Below are 26,445 nucleotides of genomic sequence, written 5' to 3'. Positions count from 1 at the left end.
AAAAAAAATCAGAACAATCAGAACATGTTCAGAGGGGATTTGGGATTACAGAAGGCTCATTCTAATTCAGCAATACATAAGACACTGATAGTAGCTCCTTAGAAGGAAAAAGCAGACTAAATCTAGTTAACTTTAGAAAATGATCTTGATTCTGTCCTGGCACAGCATGCAGGGTGTATTCAGGGACAGCTGCTCTTGAGGAGACTACAGGAGGAGAAAGTGAAGGTAGAATCACCTCCACTGGGGTACAGCAGCTTGTCTTCTTGGAGGCTGTTTAAGAGATGGATAGCTTCAGAGCATCAGCATCTTGGCTCTTCCTTGCCACTCATGCCCATTTCCCACCTGCCTGTGCCAAAATGCTGTTCAGCCTGATGTCTGCAGAATGGTGTCTGAAGGAAGATTCATAATGTCAGGACAGATTTTCTGTCACTAGAGCACAGCTTGACTGTTTCTGTGGAAAGAAAGAAAGAAGGAAAGAAGGAAAGAAGGAAGGAAGGAAGGAAGGAAGGAAGGAAGGAAGGAAGGAAGGAAGGAAGGAAGGAAGGAAGGAAGGAAGGAAGGAAGGAAGGAAGGAAGGAAAGAAAGAAAGAAAGAAAGAAAGAAAGAAAGAAAGAAAGAAAGAAAGAAAGAAAGAAAGAAAGAAAGAAAGGAAGGAAGAAAGAAAGGAAGGAAGGAAGGAAGGAAGGAAGGAAGGAAGGAAGGAAGGAAGGAAGGAAGGAAGGAAGGAAGGAAGGAAGGAAGGAAGGAAGGAAGGAAGGAAGGAAGGAAGGAAGGAAGGAAGGAAGGAAGGAAGGAAGGAAGGAAGGAAGGAAGGAAGGAAGGAAGGAAGGAAGGAAGGAAGGAAGGAAGGAAGGAAGGAAGGAAGGAAGGAAGGAAGGAAGGAAGGAAGGAAGGAAGGAAGGAAGGAAGGAAGGAAGGAAAGGAATGATTGTTGAGGATGCCTGAGTCCAGTTTGTGTTACAGTTTTGGTGATCTTCAGTTGTTAGGAGTATGGAGCTTTTGAAATCTACCCAGATGTTTTGTTTTGTTTTAATTATTTTTTTTTCCTTATAGAAAATTTGTCAATTATATATTTAAAGAAGGATGCATTAACATAGGAGTCTGTGGAAGAACACAGAAATGAAGATGTGAAAGATCAAAATGTGTCTGAGATCAAAATACAAGCTCAACTAAGGCTTGTTATAGATGGTGTCATCTTAAAGGAGCAAAAGTGACATTGCAAATACTCAGAGCTTTATTCATCATGCAGTGTAAGAAGGGCTTAAATATTTAAATGCAAAAACAAAGCCAACAAAATCTTACTCAAATTAAACACATTGACTGCATCTATATTAGCAAACTAAACAGGTCCGGGGGCCAGTATGGGCTCAAGCAATCAGCCATACTGTTAAATTGTTAGCAGTTGGTACCTCCCTGACAGTTTTGGCACAGTTACAGACAGAGACCTATTGCATGTGCAGAACCCACCCCTGTTTTGGATATGGTCTTTATTTTGAGCTATGGGTTGTCAGTAAGCCTCAGTGCCAGAGAACTCTCCCAACCCCTGCAAGAATAAATGCAGCCTGCAGTTCTGAGCTGGAAGGGGAAAAATATTAGGCTACTTAAATCTGTTAGCAGCAAAATTTCCATCTTATGATGGCTTATTTTTTAACCATGTATCATTCCAAATCGGTTTAAAATGTCAGTTAAAACAGAAATAAATGCCTAGCGCTTTTAAGAGAAAAAATGAGAAAAAAAATATCATGGAAATGAGTCTGCACCTCTAGTAGATAAAACTTACATGATGGAAATCCTTGCACTTGAAAGTGGGTCAGATATTCATTATGGGAGGCAGAAAGGCAAAGAAGATGAGAATCTTGTCTAGTCACTCTTAATAATTTCATAGCACACTTACTGGTCTAGATGGTAATCCTGGCTCTTCCAAAGTAGCTGATTTAGGCCTGATACTGGCAGATACTGAACACCCATTATGGAGCAATGGATATTCCTTTTGCTCTTTACAGTTCCTTTTGGTATTCGTTGAAAGCGCTTGTCAGCTCAGCAATTTGTTTAACAATATCTGGACCCCAGAAGTTGGCACCCATCAAAAGAGAAGCTTGTCTGCATTAAATACAGACTGGCATGACAGTTGTAATTCCAGCTTCTTAGGTGGACAAACATTAAGTGGAAGATCCCCATCGTATACGATTGTAGCATGGATAAGTATAAACTAGTTTGGCCCATGTTAATTTCATAAATAAAATAAGCTATTCATAAGCCTCATGGTAGGAATTCCACTTGATAAATGCATAAAGCTCTTTATAATTGAAGAATTGTAAAACACTTTATGAAAAATTATGAATTTAGTATGAATGCTCCAATGCACCTTCTCCCATTTAGAAACAGCCACTAAATCTACAGAAGCAAAGGAGCGACCCTAGTCAGAGTGAATTCTTTACTGTTGCTGCTATTTTCATCCCTTTAAAACAAAAATAATCAAAAACACTATTGAAATCAAGACTAGACTCATTTATCTGAATAAACTGAGACTATTAGACTTGCTTACTAATGGATTGGAGGGCTTTTATTCATCCAGTTACCCTCACATAATTTCTATTTCTTTGAACACTAGACGACTGCCACTTTTAATTGTGTCAAGTATATGAAGGAATTGCTTGCAAAATAGCTGTAGCCAGGAGTGAGGACACTGCAGATTGTCTAGTAATTAGACGTATCCATTGTACAAAACAGGATATGAATGGTAGTCTTATTCGGAAGGAAGGAATGAAGCTGACAGCCAGACTAGTGAGCTGTTGGGTGACCTGACAAGAGAAATACACCCTTAAGTTGAATCTTGCCTAAAGCAAAAAACAACCCTACTGTAACAAAACAAAGCCAGAGTAATTATATTAAGAATCAGTGGTAAAGGAACTTAGTCAAATTGAATCAATGGATTTGTTATGTATACAGACGTTACATTCTTTATGTGAGACCAAAAAATGTAAAAAATTGATCCTAGAGGAGACTCAAAGTTCCCAAAAGATGTAATAGCTTCTGGTGTGGCTACCATTATGTAAAAGTAATATAATCTCCTTGCAGTAGAATCCACCAGAAAGCATATTTTTCTTAAAGATTTTAAGAACAAAATACCTCTGAGAAAAAAAAAATAATAAAAAAAAAATAAAAAAAAATAAAGGAGAGTTTAGGAAATCACATTTTTTTTGTTTTGCACAGTTGCAAATTTTGCTCAGTACTAGTCTAACTTTGAGGAAGATACTGTCCTTTATTTCAGAATTTCAAGTACAGTGCACACTGGTAGTTTCCATCTGCCTTTGGTTGCCTGCTGAGCTGCGGTATCTGTAGCTAGGTAGATTAAATCAGTCACACAAGAAGAGAGGAGAAAAGCAAGTTCAGCAAGCCTTGGCTTTCTGAAAGACTGTCCATAAAAAAGACAAGACTGCTTTCACATATTCTTTAGCCTGAATTTACTCTCATTGACCCTGGGAATATCTCCCTCGTTCACTGAAAAAAAAAAAAAAAAAAAAAAATCTGAAATATAAATATAATTACTCTTTTTTTATCAATGTGTGCAAAGACCTGAAGGTGCAATGAAGACAGAGCCAGGCTCTTTTCAGTGTTGCCCAGAGCCAGAACAAGAGGGTTCAGAATAAGAAATGGACACAAGAGGTTCCCTCTGAACATCAGGAAGCACTTCTGTACTGTGCAGGTGACCAAGCACTGGCACAGGTTGCCCAGAGAGGTTGTGGGGCTGTGGGGCTCTTTGGAGCTCTTCAGAAGCCACCTGGACATGGTGCTGGGCAGCCCCCTCTGGGTGTCCCTGCTTGAGTTGGGGTTGGACTAGATGGCCTCCAGAGATGCCTGCCAACCTCAGCCATGATATGGTTCTGTGATTCTGTGTTTGACTGGAGAAAGACTAAACTCAGATCTTGAATGTTTGCAAAACTTTTGTTGTTGTGGATATATTTGTGGTTATCTTAGGAGTATGTCCCTTCTGTCAGGGGGTTTGTAGCAGGTTAGCTTCTCCTCCATCAAACTGCTTCTGAACATTTTCCACAAAAATGTTCAGAAAAAAAAAAAAAAATGTTTTCCACAAAAATGTTCAGAAAGAGTCAGTTGAAAATTTTAATCAAAAATCAAACTGCAAATATAAATCTTTGATAACAATCAAACTCAACACTTGATTTTTTTATTCTACAAGGCCTTGCTTTCAAATTATTTGTGGGCTCAAATAGGAAAATGCAGAGTTTGGACAAATATGAAAGCTTTGTCTGCCAAATTTATACTGATTTCTACTTTCATGGAAAATACAGCAGGATGATATAGCTCATGGCTTTAAAAAGAGACTATTACTTCAACTGTCTCTTATGAACAGAAAGAGTTATCAGATTTTAGATCTGTTACATCTTAAATTATTAAATATACTGAAAAGGGAATAAAGTGGAGTGCTGCAGATTTGCTCAAACCTTTTTAGGTACTGATTTTACCGAGCCTCTGTGATTTACTTTAGCTTAGCATTCATTTTTCAGTAAGGATGATTTACCTTCACAGTGGCATGTGGGATGCAATTTAATAACCTTATATAATGATCTTACATAAACTCTAAAATCTTGTCCAAGACTTCCCATTAACAAAGAGATGATTATACTCTTAAGCACTAGATCACTTGGTTTCAATTCCACTTTTACTCAAACTAAGGAGTAGCATAGCAAAAGTAAGAGCATCAGAACAGAGCTAAATGCCTTAACTGACCAGACCTTAATAGACTGCGATGATGCAGATAGCTTAAACCTTAATTTTTACTGATCTCTTTTTTCTTTTATGGTCTGTAGTTGCATCTGTAATGACTTTGACCAACTACCCTGAATCCAGCACGGTATTAAGGAAGCACTGCTATTGAAAAGCCTGCTCTCCCCCACCTTCAAAGCATGCCGGAAATATACAATCTCAGATAAACTGAGAAATTTCTTATTTTTCAGGAGGAAGTTCATGCTTCTGAATTAAAATAGGGTTGACCTTATGATAATCCTTTTAAGAAAAGCATTCACATACCTTAGTTCAAAATTACATAAGAAAGGTAGGACTCCCCTCCTCTTCATCTACAGTGTTTTAAGTGTATTTCATTCTAAACTCTCAAATTTCTTGCAAAACAAGCAGCTAGCTCTTCACACAGAAAAAGAGCACTGCAAAAGCAGCACTGAAACAAACACAGGTTAATTTTCAGCAATTCCTTAGTCACATCTGGATTGCTGCTGCATTGTAGATATTAGAGATACTGTAGCAAACAGGCCAAGATACTTGTGTGTAGGCACAGAATTTTTTGGCCACAGATCATCATAGAATGTTTTGAGTTTGAAGGGACCTTAAAAACCATCTCATTCCAATGCCCCTGCCATGGGCAAGGACACCTTCAGCAGACCAGGTTGCTCAAAGCCCCATCCAGCCTGGCCTTGAATACCTCCAGGGACAGGGCATACACAGTTTCTCTGGGCAATCTGTTCCAACCTCATAGTAAATAATTTCTTCCTAATATCTAATCTAAACCTACCCTTTTATACTTTAAAACCATTACTCCTCACTTTAGTAGTGTACATTACTGTCACTACACTCCCTGACAGAGTCCATTTCCTGCTTTCTTGTAGGCCCCCTTTAGGTATTGGAAGGATGCAGATAACTCTTCACTCCTGTCTTCACACACTTCACAGCCACTTGTCTAGGAATCTCATGACTGGTTTAGGGAAGCAAGGATACTTCAAAATAACACATGAAACAAATGCAGTTTTTGTTGTGTTTGGGGATTTTGATTCTTTCAGGCATTGCTCTTCAAACTTCTCTCAATAATGCTTAACATAAACATGACTCTAATGGAAGGTGAAAAATTATTAGCAGGACTCTGAGAGATAACAAACTAGTAGGCTCCATGTATCATGAAATTAAGAGTTATAGCTTTTGGATTTTCTTGTTAACTATTTTCTTATTAGAAGATCTCTTTTCTAATTATCAGAGAGATTACTGGGGGAAAAAAAAAATAAAAAAAAAATCTGTTATTACAGAATGTAACTTTTTAAAGAGCTTTTAAAAGTCAAGCACTTTAATAAATCTAAGCACAATAATTAATTTAAATGTATTTTTGATTAAATACATAATTTTGATTAAAGCTGGAAATAAATATAAATGAATAGTTTGTTGTCAGTAACTAGCAGTTTTACACAGTAACTAGCACCTACTAGCAGTGAATGAAACCAAAGCTACAGATTACTGTATAATTAAAGAAAAATGATTTTAAGAGTATCAAAATAAATTATGAAATTTAATGAATCTGAAACTTACTTTTTCAGTAATGCTGTTTTGTGGAAAATGACGTGTTTAAAATCAAATTCAGAAGTAAATTATCTTCAACTGTCAATTTATACCCAACACAAACTCAGTGCCAGTCAGCTGTATTCCCTACCACACCACAGTAGAACATGAAACATAGTAGGACTATAAAACAACTTCTGTACCTATTAGCGAAAATACGACCAGAAAATTTCCATGTTGAGTTTTCCATTGGCCCCCAGGATCTACAGTATGCCGAAAGATGCATATGGGAGCCAGAAGTCTGCCTGCATTTACTATTACTGGATCTTGAGCAGGCACTAAGCTTTTCAGTTGAAAGCTCATTCGCAGCACACACAAGTGCCTAGCCGTCTGTTACATACCGTATCTCAGCTGTATGTTCTTCAAACAAAGAGATGGAAAAAGAGAAAAAATCTGAAGTACACCACACTACAACATACCAATCTGAATCAAACAGAAAAAATACCACCAAGGAAAATTGGAAAGGGAGAAATTTAATGTGTTCTAGCCATTGGAAGAAAGAAAGTATCTATTTTATCATCTGGTTCATTTTAATTTTACCTTTTGTGACCTATAAGGAGGGGAAAAAAAAAAAAAAAAAGCCAGTAATCAGTTATCATCTAGTTATCATTGTGGCTTTTATGGTTACAGGTCAGAATGTTGCAATCATGGTGCAAGCTGAACTAAACAGAACACATGAACTTGGAAGTTTGTGACTGCACATTCCTTTCCCTCACTGAAGTTCTGAAGCTTTGAAATATTAGAGTTTTTTTTAGCTGCAATATAAAATCTCCAGGATGAGAGAACCTTTGAACCTTGCAAATACCTGTTTTATTTAAAAACAAAACTAAACTACTACTTTTTTTTTTTTTTCTTATATGAAGTAAGCTTGCAGAATGAGACCTCAATTCTCCTTGCAGATACATTTTTTTCACTCTAAAATAGCTGTGTCCAAGGTAGAGTGTAGGCTTGTTTTGATTATCATTATTATTATTTTTTTTCAAGAAACAATTTGTATCATACATATCTCTTGCGCCATCTTTTCACTTAAGGCAAATATAACTCTGGCACTCAGGAAACTTAGCACCACAGGTACCTGGACTTTTTGAAAGGAGTTTATAGTTTCAGTGGACACTGCCAAGTAGGCTGATTATAGCCTTATGGTAATTGTTGGCTTTTTCCCAACAGGCTGCTTTCCTCCTTTCCTCTGGCAGTCTACTAGACACAATCTCCCTCATTTAGTTTAAAGCATGAGACAATTCATTGCCTCAAATAGGATGTAGCTATTTTTTTCTAAGATTCTAACATTTATTCAACATAAAATTTTACATCCTATATTTCTTCACTGAATTCAATGTAGATCTGTAAATCTTATTTTATTAAATAACTAGGAAGGACACTAATTCTAAAATAAATTCCTTCACTTTTTTCTTTTTTTTTTTTTTCCTGCTTTACCTTTGGACAAAGATGATCATGTTCTGCTGCCTCAGTTAAGACTGGATTCTGATCGCCTGTAATCATTCTGTAAATGATTCCCAAAGCTCTTGATCACCGTTTCCACTTCAGTTTCTTGCAGACAATCAATGTTGCTCTGCATTTCTATGCTTTGCATATATTGGTATTACAACAATCTAAATGCCTGTCTTGCAATTCTTTCTGACAAGAATATAAATTCTCAAGAGGTCAGAGATAAGACATGGCTTTGATGGCTCATGCATCCCCTATGAAAATATCTAGTGCAGGGCATTACTTCTTCATAAAATCCATTACCCTAGTTCAAGCTTTTCTCAAACTAATTATTCTAGACTTTTTTCACTTACTGTATCAAAAATGAACCCTTCCTAACTTTGAAACATCTTTTCCTCAGCTACCAAAAATCAAAAAAACAACAACAAACTCTTAAATTTCTTTTGACAAATACCTATTTTTGCAACATTAAATGGGAGATAGAAGATAGCATTACTGACTAGGCTCTGCCTAAGTTATTTTGAGATTAACATAGCTTCATTGTTCTTTACAAATGGATCACAAATATATTGCAGTTATTTTTCCTTTTTATTGATTTATTCAATATAGTAAAATCATTATACTCCTCTGGTCATAAACACAACCCTGCATAGTTTTCACTGCCTTCAAGTTTCAATATTCCATCTGTCAGAAGAAAGAAGTTGTCAGAAAATAACTTTATCCTTTGTTTCATGAAGAAATTAAAGGGTGCCAGTATAGTTGTCTCTTTTACTGCCATACAGCATCATGAGACCACATCCATCTCTGACTGCTACTAGAGCCTGCCTCAGCAGCTGAACAGAGCTGTGCAAATATGCTGATTTTTCAATGACTGACTGTTGAATTAAACTTCTGAAAAAAAGTCTAATCAGATTGATGCACAATCAAAAATGGCAGGAGATACCAGCATGCACTTTTTCTCCATACAAATTAAACCCAGGAAAAATATATTTCTGTTCATATGGCATGTTTTATATCAGACATTTATTAAAAAAAAAAAAAAAAAAAAAAAAAAAAAAAAAAAAAAGTGAAGGAATCAAAGAGTTTGGAGACAGGAAAAGGAACTACCATTTTATACTGAAGAGTGAAGGTATTTACCCAGCTGGGCAGAGATCTAGGATTACTGCCCATCTTTGTCGCAGAGTACTCAAAAACACATTTTCCTCTTTTCAGGAAAATTCAGTGATCATATGTTCTTGTTTTCAGGCTCTCCCCTCAATGGTATAAAAATATTGTACTTTATATAAAATATAATTATTCATTATGCAATGTTTTGCCATTAAGAGTCTCTTATTTCCACATCATGTAACCTCTTATTTTTACCAAGTGGAATCATTTCACCAGAACATCTTGAAAGACCCCACAGCAGTCCCACAGTGAGGGTGTTTCAAACCATTCAATGAATCTACTAACTTCCTGGTTTAGCAAATGGCTTCTCCTCCTCCAGACCATCCTGAAAAAAATATTTAATGGCTAAATCTGTTTGGCAACTTCGACCTGAGTTTCTCAACATTGTCAGGTAAAGGGCCACAATATATTGTCTGCCAGTGGAATTTTGAAATCTCAAATACATCTTTATCTCATTCTTCCTTTCCTTTCCTTTCCTTTCCTTTCCTTTCCTTTCCTTTCCTTTCCTTTCCTTTCCTTTCCTTTCCTTTCCTTTCCTTTCCTTTCCTTTCCTTTCCTTTCCTTTCCTTTCCTTTCCTTTCCTTTCCTTTCCTTAAAAAAAAAAAAACACACACACAAAAAAACACACACAAAAAAAACCCAAAACACCTTTTCTTTTAATCTACACCTCACTAATCACTATTCTATGTATCGCTATTCTAGTGATACAATCCCTATTATTTCACTATTATTTAAATTATGGTAGTCCCGCATATAGTTTGCTTAAACTGGAAGCTGGATTCAAGCATCAAAACAATCCTTCCTGGGTCTTGCACCTAAGACCTAAAAATATTTTGTCTTTTAATCCAATGGTAACAAAATTTCCTAGGAGTAGGATAGGTGAAAAGTAGTGCCAGCAAGATATAGTCTTTCAGAGGGTAAACCAGTGAAACATGTCAGAACATTCATCTGTTATCCAGAGGCCCTGAAATGAATATTGATTTTCACCTGGAAACCAAATTCTGCCTTTAGATTATATGTGTGCAACTGACTTATGTGGCCTTTGGGCTGAAATAAAAAAAGCAGTTGTGTTACAGCAGTGACTAAAAGGATCATGGCCCTACTGCATTACACGCACAGATTTAGGCCAAAATATAATCATCAGCAAAGAAGTAGAAATTGAGCACTGATCTCCTGAATGGCAAGCCATCAGCCCACCAAATAAGTGTACAATGTCCCAGTTTGATTTCTACTCCTTATCTTCATGGCAACACAATAAATGCCACTAAGAGGACAGGCTTTAATTGTCAGCCTTCAGTGTCAGATATAATTGCAAAATACTGGGATAATATACTGCATATGATGCATATAACCCAGAAAATACCTGAGTAAACAGTAACTAGTGGTAGCCATGCACTGGCAGAGTATCAGTCTTAGCACCTGTCACCATGGCAATTTTCTTGCCGTAACAGTAATTTCATTGATTTACCAGATTTCGGCTACTGGTATATAAGAATCTGATGTTTGGAAAACAGTGAAAGGCTATTCATGTACTGGATATACACAGAATGAAAGATTAGGTCCAAGCTCTAACTAATTTTCAGTTTCTTAGTGGCAGTATAGGTGAGTGCAGCAGTAGAGAAATTAAGCAGCTTTTAAAAAAAGCTAAAACCATTGGCAGGAAACACCTTGAAGGACAGGCAGTGAGGTCCTTGCTCTTAAATTGCTCCAACTCTCTTGATGATTTTATCCTATTAGCTTGCCTTTTTTACCTCACCGTGCACCAGTGGGCTGCAGTATTTTTTTATTAAAGTAATTACTCAACAGAGCAACTATTTAATTTCTGAACACGGATATTAACAGGTGATTAATATAGCTAAATAAATAAATGTTGGTCTTCTAAATCCCACTATTTTCTCTAAAAACACATCAGCTAGGAACCTGGACCAGTTTAACATTATATATGGTAATATTTTCAATTTGTATACATCTTTAAGCAATCCCTGGACATTAACATTTTTACTTATAAAGTTTGTGAAGTAGCAAAATAGAATTGTACTGACTTCAAATATAAATTACTCATAATAATATTGTTGCAGTAGTTAAAGCAACTATTATTTTTATAAGTGTCAAGAACCCAAGATATATTTGAAAGCAACATCAAAGTCAAGTACTTGGGCTTACTGAATTACTTATACTTATTTATACTTATAAATAAAGTCAGCACAAATATGGGTAGAACAAATCTTCCAAAAGAACAGAAAACAAAACACTGCTTGTGCTTTGCACTTAACTCTTACATTAGGCAGCCCAAACTCTCTCTTTTTAATCCTTTAGTAGTTTTGTTGCAGTTTTATTATAGATAATTTATGTCCCTACATTTTAAAGATCTCTGTTGGTTGGTACCATAGATGTTAATTTCTATCTCCTTAGAACACCTCTCTTTTATTTTATTTTATTTTTTTTTTATTTTATTTTTAATAAGGCTTCTCAGCAATTTCCTTTTTCTGAGAGCCTTAAATATGTAAGGCCATTTGTTGATCTTTATCCTGTAGCTTTTATTTAGTTTAGTTTTACACTAAATAATTCTTCTGCCATAATCAGCTAGTTTCCATGATGGAGTAGTATATGAAGGATATGCTTGAATTCCACAGAGAAATGTGAGCAGATAGGGTATTTTCAAATGAAGATAGCAACTTAGCAAATAACAATGTAGTGTTGTCATTTTGATGTAAAAGGTAGCAGTCTGTTATTGTGATCAGTGTTATTTAAAGGCTGCTTTTAAATTAGTTTTACAGTCACAAATGTGTAAATATTTAATTTTTTTTTTTCTAACTTAACATAAAACAGTTCCTTGACTGAAAACAGACATGTCTGAATTGAATGTACTTCTGTATAAAAAGGATGGTTTCTTTCACAGGAAAAACATAGCAAAAATAATGTATCCGATGTAACTCCAGTCTTGACAGATGTATATAAATCAAAGTTGAAATGTAGGGCTAGTTGTTGTCGCTAGAAACATAATGTAGAATCTGTGCCAAGATATATTATAAATTTAGCACAGTTTTGAATACAATACCCAAACTTGAGAAATTGTTCCAACCACATCTAACACCTCTTTTAGAGTCCTCCCTGTTTTGCAATGATGACTAACTTCAGCCACTGAACTTCAGCTATGACTGCTGAAATGAAGGTATCAGGGCCAAGTGTGCCCTTTGCACTATCACACAGTGGTATAAATATCAGAAACTGTACGTTGCATTCTTGGCCCACAACCCAAACTTTTACCAACATGTAGTCTTGCAGAAAATCAAAATGCATAGGGCCTATCCATTACTCCTCTGATAAAAAAAAAAAAAAAAAAAAAAAAAAAAAAGGCATTGAGGCCAACATGGATTTCTTGTCCATTTGTCTATTTCTCTTTCTCATTCCCTACTCACTACTTGTATTCCCCTTTCATCAGCCCATATTGGTTTTCTGAAGTTTAGCAGAGATTTTGCATGAGCACAGCCATCAATATCTGACCCCAGACATCAAATTAAATTAGCAGGGCAGATTAGCTGCTCTCAGATGAGTCACCTTCCACTTCCAGTAAGACTCTGCATCCAAACCTTGCAATAAGTCTACTGTCCAATAAGTAAATTATCTCAGTATGGTTTAGCTGCTGCTCATGTGATAGATGAAAGAAAAGGGCAGCCTTTGTTAGAAGGATTCAGGTGAACACCATGCTGCATTCCCAGCTGACACTGTTTGCTGCTTCTGCTGTGTCATGCCCCCATGGCCCCTATGGTTCAGTTCTCTGAACCCAGAGGAGAGCACAAATGAATGCTGTTCTAGTGGAGGACTGAAGAGGAGGAGGGAGAGCAGCTTTGTGCCTCTCCTGCTTCTCCTTCGCCGTCACTTTGTGCTCCAACCAGATGCAAAGTAAACCCTAAGCAGTTACATGTGCGGACTTAAAGATTACAAGACAGAAAGTGGATGGTCCCTTTTTTTCTCCTTCTATATATGGAACTCCCATTGGTTTTCATGGGTGTTCCCTCTATAGACTGACAAGCAACAGGTCAGAGGAGATGGAAAGGCTTTTTACCTGCCAACCCCAGAGTTCAGGATGTGTTGTTTCTCCTGCAGCAGTTGATGACACCATAACACCTTAGCAGCACTGGAGCTGCATTCCTACGCTGTAACAGGGGAAGCAGGACCAAGGGCCTGAACTAAGGTCTTGGCAGGTAAGTGAAGGAGCAATCAGCATCAAACAGCTTTGTTTGAAAGTGTATGTCTTTGTAATGTTTAAGTCTTAATATGTGCTCTGCTTTACATGCAAGTTTAAACTGCCAATTTTCAGAAGAGTAGTTGAGATGCCCTATTCACTCTGCCAAATGCTTGAAAACATGTTGATGAAACTCATCAATGCAGAAGGGCTAGGAAGAAAGGTTATTTGTGCTAAAAATGTCTCAAAGTTGGCATTTCTTCTTAGAACTGAGTGGAAGTTACTACGATTAGTGGGGGAGGGAGACACTTATGCTATAAACATATATTTGCATACCTCCACTTGGAATGATTGAGAACATCATTGTACAATGAATACTAAATTCAAAATATGAGCTTTGTTGGGACTAGGACGGGGGAATTTTTTGCTTGGTTGCTTGTTTTCCCTCAGTTGAATATGCGGGAAACACACAGTGAAGGGAAATTTCCATTTTCTATGTTTCACTTCATAAGCTTAATTATTGGAACCAGGTTTCTAATATGAATACTGATGTTATTTCAAAATGCACTTTATTTCAGAAGTTATCAGGGACTTTGTTTTTGCTGGCAATACCATGGTCCAGAATACTCATAGAGAGCACACACAGGGGAAGCCACTACTACTGAACCAAATCCAATTAAAAAGAGATTTACAGAATAGTGATGCAAGTTACCAGCTTGAAAGAAAAATCAAAAATAAAAAATCAAATAATAATGATAATAAATACAAATTAACTAGATCTTTACCTAAAGGAAGTTTTTATTTTCATTGCTTCTAGTAATATGACTTTAATGGAGGCCTTTCTGTTTAGAGGTCAGTAACTTTAACTTTTTGGAATGAAAAAGAAATTTGGGTTAGAGGAGAAAATCATAAGCAGCAGCCACAGCTGAGATCTGTTTCCAAGCCATCTACTGCCACTATATCCTGGAGAAAAAAAGGGGGATGTTCGTAAAGAATGAACAACCATCCAAAGCTGCTGGGGCACCAATCCCTGATCAATGACTCAGATATTCTTATCCTCCTTATCCTTATTGCTACTAATATTATCCAAAATTTCCCAAGAGAAATCACTCCAACAGTGACCTTAAGTTTTTGTCTGTCTTTCAGCTTGTAAATAAATAAATAAAAATCACATATGTTAATACCAACTGTTAATTAACATTCATAGTTATTACAGGGAAAAAAAAATGTCATAAAAAATTTCTCTCCAAAATCTGAGTGTAAATTCTAGGGGCAAGAGTGAAAAATGACATTTTACATACATCTATATCTTTTGAAAGTTTGCATTTCTGTAGTCATTGTTTTAAATTAACTTTCTCTAGACAAAATAAAGTGTTGTACTACATTGCAGCCTCACTGTTAGGAATGAAGATAGAGGAGACAATGCAGGAAGGCCAACACATACAACCAAAATGGAGAGCATCCAAGTCATAGAAGAATGGTAAGTTGGTCAAACTGTTGTCCAGTAAAAGTTTCTTAATTTGCCTGTAACTAATTTGTTTTGGTTTTGTAGGCTTCTGAAATATTCTTTTAATGACTTTTCCTCCTAAAATTTCTAGAAAAAAGGAAGCAAAATGAGGCCTGACATGAAATGCCAACAGAGACATTCAGGCTTACTTACAGTTTCACATTTGTCGGTAAAGAATGATGGGAAGAAATGGGAGGTGCAAGAATGGTTCCATTGATCTATGGGACTCTATAGGAAGTGTATGCTATTTGTGGGATCATTTTTTTCTGCTTACCCAGACAAGAAATAAAACTAACTTGGGCAAAAGTGTACTTTATAGTCAGATTTTTAACATGGCTACTTTTTGTAGAACAGCTTGGACTATGGTTTCATCTGAATTAACCAAGGAAACACATACTCTGAAAGCTGGGCAAATGTGCATTAAAAGTCTGAGCTTCTGTTTGTGTCTGAAGGTTGGGCCTGTATTTATTCTGTTGGGAAACATGCTGAACTGTCAGTGGTCTTGACTTCTCTAATCCCATAAAAAGTAAATTAAAACTTAACTCTAGAGAATATGACCGATTTTAAAACCAATCCAATCATCTCAGGCTATCCATTGCTACTCGCAGTCATTTTTGAGAGGTCAAAATCAAAAAATTTCCACAAGTTATAAGTAGTATAGACTTCTTTGTTGTTGTTCTTACTGACAAAGAACATCTAGTGAATTGATTTGACAGATTTTTTTTTTTAGGTTTATAGGAGTATGGTTTAACTATTTATTTCCTTCAGTTATATTATGCTGAGCACCCCAGAATTCAAGTTACTTACAGAGAACTTACAGGAACCCTCCATCACAACATATCTATGGTACTTTGTGACATTTCCATCTAGGATTATATGTTTCATAGGGTTTAACACTCAGCCTTGTAGCTTTGCCGTGCAAAGGAAGAACAGAGTTTAGTCAGGGAGCTCAGCCTGCATGGCTGAGATCCTGTGTTCTCAACATCATTGTCTGTGGTAGGCAGAGGACAGGAAGCCTGAAATGTCTGTCAGAGGAATATTAACAGAAAGTAAGGGCGTGGCTTCACAAAACAAGGATGTGGTTAATTCAAAACTATGAATTAACAGCTCCTTGCCTTTTGGGAGAAAGAGGTTTGCCACCCATGCCATCTCTCTGCTCCCTCCTCTTTTGCCTCCAGTTCTCCCCCACCACAAACTACACTGAAGCTGGTATTCATCTGAGGTGCTTCAACTCAAGGAAAATGCACAGGGGTAGCAGGTAAAGAGATTACTTAGTTAAATATTAATTCCAAAATTTTTAATTCAGCTCAACCATGACATAAAAATGCATCCTACATAACTTAAGATCCTTCTGCAATCCAGTGGGGACCAGTAACTCCAGATCATACTCAGAGCACCTGAATTTAGCCCATGGCAAAACATATTTTTGCATTCACTTCTAGTGAAACTTATGTCAGATAACATCCATCAGCTAAGGTTAGTATCTTGGTTTGTCTGAACTTGTAAAATTTACAGGACAAGGTACTCTGTGAATCAAACTTCATTGCATGAGCTTGTTAGGTTTAAAAAAAAAAAAAAAAAAAAAAAAGGATCTCAGTAGCCTTTTAAGAGACTAGTCTAACTCATTAAGATTCTGATTCACAACTTCATTTATTCATGAATTCATTAACTCACAAATTCACCAGCTTTGCAAGTTCATCAACTCATGCATGATGGAGCAAAATAGTTACTTGGCTGATGGGGAGGGTGCTCACCTTTCCTGCCTCTTCCTAGGCACATCCTAGCTTCCACAGTTCAGTTGCTGATAGATCCATTCATTTGAAAGGCTTATTGGGTAAACTGTCATGTTTATACCTCTTTCAGTCTACACCACCCACTAAATTAGTGGATTCTGCAGAAACTGCCAGACAGTTGCTGTTGCAAAAATGCAGGAGATGAGAGCCAAAGGTCACAATGGCTGCAGGATGACCCTTGTCTCATTCTGTCCATTGTGTCCCCCACACATGATGCTTCCTTTTTAACTTAATGGTGCTTCTCCCAGCATACATCAGGCCTTAGTATGTGCTGTATGTTAGAGCTACATCTGAGCAGGAGATGAGTGAACATCCAGAGGTTCAAATATCCCATGTAAGTATCAACCTTTTATTTCCTGGGAACAGGGAACATTCAGACACTGCCCTACTGCAGTGTATTGGTTGGTTTCAACGTCTACTAAATTCAAGGCTTCAGAAAGGGAGTTGTTCTTTTATTTCCCAATATCAGGATGAGTTATTTAGACAGAAATGAGCCTTAGTTTATCAAACTGGAGATTCTGCACATAAATCTTTCCTTAAACTGATATAGTGATATAGTACAAGAGTATTCTTCACAAATCTCCTCAGGAAACTAGCATTTTGGAGAAGGAACAGGAAAGCAGTTTTTAACGAAATGACATACAATATAGTGGGGAAAAATATCTTTATAAGCAAAACCTTATCAAAATGGTCTTATTCTGTACTTTTCTTCATATTGTTTTTACTTCCAACTGTAGTAAAGATGCTTTCCAAACACAAGTTGCTTGCCAGCTCCATCTACTTCAGCAGGCTTGCTTCATTCTCCTCAGAGAGAGGACTTTTTAACTTTAAATCTGTATGTTTATAATTTTTGCTTCAGATTGCAACTATTTTGCTGGATAGTTTCAATGTTGAACACTTTCTCATTTATTAGATCTTAACTACCATGAATAGCTTCCTGTCATCCAGTCTGCCTTGCACGCAGACTAGGAGTTGACAAATGGACTTGAAATCGTATGGACAAATGTCACTTATTGTGCAACATGATTGCACAGACACTGTTAACAACATCCAGTAAAACTCTTGCATTGTATCCTATCAGGAAGGGGAGGATGAGCGCTCAGAGCTAAGTAATTTTAATTGTTTTTAAGTAACTTGGAGTATGACCTTCTCAGGCTGTTGATTTGTACATTTGTGGATTAGTAACCCGAATTAGTCTTCTGTTCACTTATCCCGTGCATCCGCTCTGCAAATAGCTTCTTTCAGAAAATGGGAATGGGGATTTTTTCCCATTTCTTCTCTCTTCAATTTTGCCAGAAACATTCATCACATCCCATGCCAATAGATCATCATTCAGGTCAATAGCACCAAACAGAGAGAAGCTTAGCAACCCTTAGGTACAAGCACAGAGAAATATGCTAATTTAAAAGCTCTCTGAATTACTATTTTGTTGGGGCTCATTAGTATGCTCTTGGCTGCCAAGAGCCTTTTGTTTTTCTTGTCCTTGCTGAACCAAATCGTGTGGCAGGCAGTGATTGGCCAAACCCTATCAGAAGCAGGCAGGGACATCAGGTGTCTTCCAAGCCCATCATGAAAAAGAACCTATTGTCAGCTGCCTCAATTCACATCTCCTTTAAACGCAGAAGCAGAAATTCAGTCCTGTTGCTGGAATTTTCTTTGAGTCTGATAGTGAACAATACCAGTAGAAACCTTGCAGAAAGCCAAGTGCACATCTCTTAATATTAAACATAGTTTAGTGGGCTATTGACATTATGAATGCACAAGTGAAGAGTGAACAAAATTCTCTTGTCACTGCTGAAGCCTTGTTGCTTCCAGTTTTCACTCTGGACTAAAGTGCAATTGAAAGGAGAATTTTGGATGAATGTATGAAAACACTGTTACAAAAATAGAAGCATGTTTGTAATGATACTTTGCTTTTGCAGCCAAAACCCTACTGCAGATGAAATTTTGTCTTGGGCTCAGAATTTTGACAAGATGATGAAAACACCAGCTGGGAGGAACCTTTTTAGAGAGTTTCTTCGAACAGAGTATAGTGAAGAGAACCTGCTTTTCTGGCTTGCATGTGAAGATCTAAAGAAGGAACAGAACAAGAAAGTTATTGAAGAAAAAGCAAGACTTATTTATGAAGATTACATTTCTATACTTTCACCAAAAGAGGTAAAGCTGTAAATGTTAGATTTGCATTTCCTGATGTTCCAGAGCAGATATGCTATACCCTGGATTGCCAGAGGGAGGGTCAGAAAGTCTGCCTCATCTGTCAGATGAGAGCAATACTTATTATGGAAGTTTAGATCATGAAAGCAAGGGATAGAACAAGTGCTGACAGGTGCTGAGCCATTTACCATCACTGGCCACAACTCCTCAAAGCTCTCCATATGAGAGGAATAAAAGGGAAATTCCAGAAGCAGGATGAGAAATGAGAATACTACTTTAACAATGCAGTGTGTCTGCCAAAAACAAGAAATACATCATAGAAATGGATTTATGGAGAAACAGCACCAAAATTTTCAGCATCATATGACAAATAAAATACTCAATATTTAACAGAAAACAAATCAGTCATGAAATAAATTCACAGTTTGTGTCTTGTACAACATAAAGGAATTTAAATCATAATCAGAACAGATTTATCTGCTGCAACATCTGGCCGGGAAAAAAAAAGTAAAACTTGTTCTGGTTATTCCTATGTGGGATCAACTAGTCTAAGTTGATCTCTAAGAAGTGAGATCACATATTTTCTCTAATGAAAGGTATGATAACATCTAGGAAATTATATATAACTTCCTCCGATATTCAAACTGAAATGATCTTCACCTGAAGTTGAGTAAAAGCATCCCCTATCAAATCACAGTTTGGAATAATAAATAAATATACAGGCACTGTAGAAGAGTTTCTTAGGCCATGTCGTGTACCTTTAGCAACTCTGTCTTGTCTTACATCTGACTTTCTCCTCAATGGCATTATGCTAATTTATGCTCACTTGTGGACTTGGCTTGCTACATTTTACCTTTTAGTAATAAATTGAAAATTCATTACTATGAAGGGAGCGACCAGCCATTTATAACTCCATTCCCTTCTCTTGTGATACCATGTGTATTTTGCCTTTGGAATGAGACAACTACCAGTATAGCAAGCAAATAATGTGCATTCCTGATCATATATATGTGTCTCTAGTACACATATATGTACTAAACACTCAGTTGTCTTTCTAAGCCTCCATGAACCAGCAGATACAATTTAAGCACTAAAGTAGTTTTGCTTGACTTAAGGTTTAAAAAAACTGCTCACAAACTTCATCCTCTGGATGTGTGAGGATGTCATCATCCCAATTGCTACTTATTTGCTCCATGAGGCAAATAAGAAGAGTTTGCAATGCTTTAGATCAGCATAGGAGCTTTAAAATTCTTGTTCATCACAGCATCCCCTTCCAGATGAAACCTTTTGACATAGGAACTGAAAGGAGGACTTTGACATAGGAACTTGCTCAGTGATGAAGTCATTGAGGCAGAAAGTCCTAGTATACTAAACAAATACCTTGTGTACATCTGTTTACCAAGGAGATAACTTTAATAATTGCAACTACTCTTGCCATCTGGCTCTAGTGAGTCACAGAAAAACTACAATGTGAATTAACAGATTCCTAATTAATTTTTGTTTCACTCTATAACTGCAATTAACTTTTACAATATTCAATAGCAAAATGACACTGCCATTCTGCCAAATTTGAGCTTTTTTGTCCCAGCCCTTTTATTTGGTAATGAGGAGTCAATTAGCTAGCTGCATAAACTGGTCTTGCTAAAATAAGTGCCTGTGTGTGCGCATGTGTGTGTGTCATGGGGGGAGCAATTGCTTCAATCTTAGCATGTCATTTCCATGCTACAGATAGGCACTGGTCTAGGATTTAAAATTATTCTAATAAACTCCTAAGACAAGGCTGCAACACTGCTGCTCAGAACTACATAAGCTATACCCCCACATGCTGTTGTGTCTCAAAGCATTTAATCAGAGTAACCCCTCCAGCTTGTTAAGCTTGGCCACATAGCCCAGCGTGCCTGCCCGTTCATCCGTATGTCAGCTAGGCACCAAAGTCAATCTAAAAAATACCTGGGTGAGAAATTGCCTGGAAGACAATGTGTCACCTTCAGAAGCTAAAGCTGAAGCTCCCTAACAACTTCAATATGGTCACATGATACCCCAAAAGTATAAATTGCCAGATATTAACAGGTCTTTAAGAGAAAAATGAATCAGAATAGGAAATGTTGAATGGGAAATTTCTAAAGATCCAACCACAAATTATAAAAGAAAAAAAAAAAAAAAAAAAAAAAGCCTTTGTGAGAAATATTTCTAAATATGTAAAAAGATAAAACATTTTAAGATATAATAACATATTAAGATATAATAACAGAGCTTTATTTAGCAGCACTGTATTCTGTTAAAGAGAGGAATTTAATTTTACAGCTCTTAATATGGATGAAAAGAACAGGTCAGAACCAAAATTGAGTTAGTTGTCTGACTTTGTAGTTGTGTGTGGTCATTTTAGAATGATGGCTGTGAAAGACAAACAGCATAACTTGAATAAACTATGAAACTGATAACCTCTGGGTGTTCTGTGGAGCCCTATGCAATGATGAGATGTATACATCCTTTCCAGCATTATTGTTTAATATCAGTCTATTCTCATCTTCTTCAGGTTAGTCTTGATTCCCGGGTGAGAGAAGTGATCAACAGAAACTTGCTGGATCCCAGTCCTCATATGTATGAAGATGCTCAACTCCAGATATACACCCTAATGCACAGAGACTCTTTTCCAAGGTTTTTGAACTCTCAAATTTATAAGTCTCTTGTTGAAAGTATTACAGGCTCTACTTCTGAAACTTAGTTTTAATTTTCAAATAAAATTACTTGATTTTTTTTGGGTGGGCGGGATGGAAGAAAAGTAGTTTAATAACATCTGGAGCTGGGTTCCTGGAGAACTACAGTTTAGCTCTACTCAGGCTACTGTGAAGAAACAAATACATATTATGGTCTATGTCTACATTTTTACCAAGGTCCTCCTTGCTTGAGATGGCATGGGAGGGGAACAATGGATTTGCCAAAATACATTTGTTTCACACTCCTTTCACCCAACTGCAGTCAAGATTGCAATGATGTATTTGTAGTTTTATGAACAGTCTCCTTGTGTATCCTCACACTGCATGTGCAAGGTAAAACTGCTTCACTTACCACTTAGTTGTTGCAATATTTAATCCAATAACATAAATTATATCTGTATTTAAGAACTTTTTTGTGCAATACAGTCTAATGGTACATAGAAACAACTGCAGCAAACCAGAAAGAGGCTTGCATTTTTTAACATCACTAACTGAAAAAAAGCCAATTTTTAAGGTGTAGCATTACTCAATATGCTCTACTGAGTACAATACACTGACTTTTTGAAGCCAATATTTCTGTACAGACAAAAAAAAAAAAAAAAAAGAGCTATTTATCACTGTTTATTTAAAATTAATTCAAGCGGAGGATTCCTCTGGTTGTTCACTGCCAAAACTGTGGCATTTTCATTACAGAGTTTGCAATGTAAAAAGAAAGAGAGAAAAAAAAAAGCACAAACCACTTAAAGGGATCCGTATCTGGGTGACACAATCTATGCGCTGATATTGTTTAATTGTTAAAAGAACAAAGATTTTCAATGTACATTTCAGATGTCAGATACTGTAATTGATTTATTAAAGACTGGCTATCCAGTTCTAACACTGTTGTATAATGTTATGTACTTCAGAAAAGAAGAAAAAAAAAAAAAAAAAGAAAAAGAAAAACAAACAAAATCTTGATAATTTAGTTTTTTGAATAAAGAAATTTAATAAAAGACTGCCTACATGTAGCATTTTAGAGCATTTTAGAACATTTTGATGAATTGCATCTGTCCTGTAAGATTCTTTTTGAGAGCTAAATCCAGTCAAAAAAATGTTTTTAAACAAAGTAATGTTTTACAAGGTGGCGGGTTAAAGAAGATTTATCTTAACTTCTAGCCTCATTGAGTTTGAGTACTCCTTGAAAACAAGGGGTTTGGAGAGTGATATTAAACCAAACTTCAAGGGCTCCTAAATCTGCAGTCCTTAGCCAGGCAAAATGCCTACCGAAACTCAGTGGGTGTCTTTCCTGGGTAAAGAATCCTGTAGTAAGCCCTAAATCAGAGCTAAGGCAGCACAGTACTCAATCACTTTGCTGCTATGGTGTTTTTAATAGATGTTTGCTTGGCCTTTTTATCAAAAAATGTCCAATTTTAGGATGCATTTTGATGTTTAAAGAGACAGTGACTTGGAACTTAAAAATCCCAACATCTTCATACCTACCTTATACATGACAAATGAGCATTAGCATCCCTCACAAACTGCTAATAATATACCATGAGATTGCTTTGAATGCTTGTTAAATATATATATATGCATGTGTGTTTGTATATATATATTTAACACTGACAACTCTGGTCTTGTACTAAGACTTAAGAGGCAAAGTTCTTCTCACTTTCCTAGGACTAAACACAGCATAACCCTATTGCTTTTGATGGGACTGAAAGGTTTTACAGTTGTGTAACTGAGTGGAATCTGGCCCCAACAAACTTGGCTCCAACCAGCAAGCTGCTTCGTGCAGGCAGCCCTTGGTGCCAGCTCTTGATGAAGCCGCTGCTACCGAGGCTGCTCTGTCTCTATACAGTAGCTGGTAGGATGCAGGTCTTAGTATATTTCCTGGGGCTTTTTTTTTTTTCCCTTTTTTTCCCTTTATTTTACTACCTCTTTCTCTCTCTCTCTCTCTTTTTTTTTTTTTTTTTTTTTAATTTATTGAACATGCCTCAAATAGCAAATCCGGGGAATTTTTTAATCATTCTTTTTACTTGAAACCTATGTGCTTTTTTTGGATATATATGAACAATTTAACGAACTGTTTCTTAAACTCATTTGGTTTTGTAATTTATATAGAATTCAGGAGATGATTAAAAGGGCTATTCTCTATTCCCTATGCAAATATTTTAACTGTTGTAGTGTTTGACAAAATGGGATCTAAAAAAAAATCTGCAAAGTGGAAAACAAATCTGTTTACAGTGGCGTTGCTGACTATCCTACCATATTCAGCACTTTTAAATATTGTTATTTATGAAAATGTAGTTTAAAATGCAAGACAAAATATTTATAAATGTTTCTTTTAATAAATAACTGTTTTGTCTGAAAGTGTTATTGTGTTATGACAACTTTATTCATGTTGGTTAGCTACTTACCATTATGAATAAAATATTCAATTATTATACTGATAGAATAATAGCTACGATGTTTACAAATCCTGAGGGAGGGGGGAAGTCAGTGAGAAAGGACTGCCTCCTTCTACTGTGAAATACTGTTAGAAAAAAAAAAAGATTTTTTCTGGCTTCTTTTCTTAACTGGAATTTAACTATGGTCTACATATGTCTAGTATCATTTGATTACAGTTGTATTTACTGTGGTACTAAACATATACAGCATCATATATGTATATATTTATACAGTGTAATTTCAAGTTTGTTGGTGTTTGAGGCACAAAACATTTAGTTCACACATCTAAACAATGTGTAAGAGACAAAACTGCATGCAAAAGTCTTTACAAATGTAGACTTGAATATTCTTAATGTTACTATTTGATGGTGACCTGCTAGTCATAACCTATCTTTATAAGATACTTCACATAGGTAGAAGTTCTTGTCAGCACAGACAAGTCATCCTTTCAAGGACATTTTTAAAGTTAACCATGTGGGCCCTAAAATATTATATTGATTTATAGCAAAGGATTCCAAAACCTGTATTTGGAAACTGTTTCATTATTTTGATAAATATTACACCAATCTTCAGTGTAATACTGCAATGAAATCATGCTCAAAATTTCTTATCTTAAATCCTCTAGTTGGAGGGATTTGTAAATTGACCATAACTTGTATGAAGTTTCTTTCTTGGAGCAAATGCTCATATTAAAATGATTAATAGACATTTCATCTACTAGTTTGGATTTCCCAAAATTTTCTGCAAAAAATGGATATAGTCCAAATGGACAACAAATCGTGCCATAACATGATCTCATTGCCTGTCATACAGTTCTTTGAACACAAAATGTAAAACAGTCAAGTTATTAAACTGATTTACTGTGCATGCAGTGTACAATACACTTTGAAAGACTGCCTAAATACACTTATTCTATAGCCTGGAATAAAATATGTATGTATTTACCTTGTATTTCAGTTTTTCATGAGAATGTATATAGCAAGCGCACTACAGAAAGCGAGATATGTTTTTTCTCATTTTTTCCTGGTGTTTAATCTTTTCTGTCAAACAGAGCCTAATACCAAATAGCCACAAATAAGCACTTGGTTACACTCCTGAGACCCTTAGGTTTCGAAGAAACTCAGTCTATGTTGTATTACGCACGTGTTCAACTTAGCCGTTTGCAGTGAAATTTCAAGTAACTGAGCTAAAAATAATTTGGGACACCCAGGATAAAACAAAAACACAGATAAGTTCAAGCTTGAAGGCAAATATGGTATGGAGGAGAGTGAAGGTATGATGGAGAAAAGAGAAGTCATTGACAGAGGTGACTGCAGTGCCCGTCAGCCAGCTCAGCCCAGGCAGCATCCCCTGGAAGTGTGGTGGTATGGTATCCAGTTCCCCTGGCGGTACACAGCGTGCCCATGCACCTGCAGAATCCACTTGAGCCATCACAGGATCACCGAGAGCTGAAATCACACTTAAGCTAATAATACCCTCTCTTAAATTACAAGCGTGCAACATGTCTGCTAGTTTGTGGTCTAAACCAACAATATACGGCAGACCCACCCTATAACTAAGCAGGTTTGAACAGTCACTTGATGCCAGACTCACTCCCCTTAGCATCAGATGCGAACATAAGGAGCATTTGAGCACGGAAATAGCATCTAAAAGAGGTAGGAAGCTCATTCTGTGAGAGCAGCTTGCTGGACTGACCACACTATGAGCCCACTAAGGAACAGGTAGTTTCCATATCCAGTGAGTGTTGCAAAACCCATTTAGCATATGTATTGCACGGTGCTGACTCAAAACCAAAGCTCATACAAGAAAGCCTCTTAACTTCAGCGGCTCCCTGCACCACCAGGAGTAAAGTTCACAGGTATACAATGCCGGTGAGCCTGCTCCTGACAGCCTTAACACAGTCTGCAGCAGCCTGAATCCTCATCAAATTCAACAAAGCAAAGAGCTGTGGCTGCACATACACAGCTGCAGTGTCTGCCCCAAGCTGATTGGAACCAAGTCTAACTACCAACTTCAAAATGGGATTTTTCTCAACCCATTGAGTTGCTATTTCTGGAGATACCCAAAAGCAGCACTTGACAGCAGCCTAGGATGTCGCTGCAGTGACAAACTCTCAGCCCTGTCCACCTCTGTCATGAGCACACACTGCAGTGACAGAACTTCAGCCCCATTCACCTTGGTCCTCAATACTTCTGCCAGAAGATGTGACCTTTGCGGGATGAAAGGACAATGCGATCATGGTGCCAACATCAGATGAAAAAAGAACTGACATGAACATTGTCTGCACTTTTGGGAAACAATTACCTTAACGTCATGCCAAAAGCCAGATTTTGCCCCTGCCTTTATCCATAAACTATCACTCTCTGGAAATCCATCCTTCCAATTTAACACAGAAATACAATAAAGGTGATTCAAAGGCTGACAATCAGTCATTTACTCACAAAACTTTTTTTTTTAATTATTATTATTCCCAGAAGCTTTACATTAAATCACTTTTTATTCTGAATTTCCCAAGCTCTGTGTACTTCTTTCACAGGCAGTGAAAGAAGTTAAAACTCTCATGATTTCTTTCATTGTTCTCGGAACACCAACGTGTTTGGCGTATGAAAGGGTAAAAATTCAATCATTTTTATTTTCATCCCTCTGAAAAGAAGGCGTACAGGGAATGTCACAGGCTGGTGGCAGTGA

At 36.7% G+C, this 26,445-nt stretch overlaps 1 protein-coding gene across 2 annotated transcripts in view; it reads left to right on the top strand.

Annotated features, from left to right (window-relative positions):
• The window catches only part of RGS17 (regulator of G protein signaling 17), a gene marked incomplete at both ends in the record, with an annotated part of 29,616 nt that extends 8,281 nt beyond the window's left edge, over positions 1 to 21,335 (top strand). The window contains 3 exons of one of the 2 annotated variants that reach the window (XM_082757317.1): positions 14,559 to 14,636; positions 18,379 to 18,613; positions 21,147 to 21,335. In XM_082757317.1, the coding sequence (XP_082613443.1) occupies positions 14,559 to 14,636; positions 18,379 to 18,613; positions 21,147 to 21,335 (502 nt within the window). Of the gene's footprint in view, positions 1 to 14,546; positions 14,637 to 18,378; positions 18,614 to 21,146 lie in introns of both variants that reach the window. The other variant, XM_082757316.1, reaches the window with a different exon arrangement.
• Positions 21,336 to 26,445: the final 5,110 nt, after the last annotated feature.

Source organism: Aythya marila, assembly GCF_965140915.1.
Source record: "Aythya marila genome assembly, chromosome: 3".
Classification (NCBI taxonomy): domain Eukaryota; kingdom Metazoa; phylum Chordata; class Aves; order Anseriformes; family Anatidae; genus Aythya; species Aythya marila.
The sequence above is the reverse complement of the archived record's forward strand: the minus strand, read 5'-3'. Positions and strand labels throughout refer to the sequence as shown.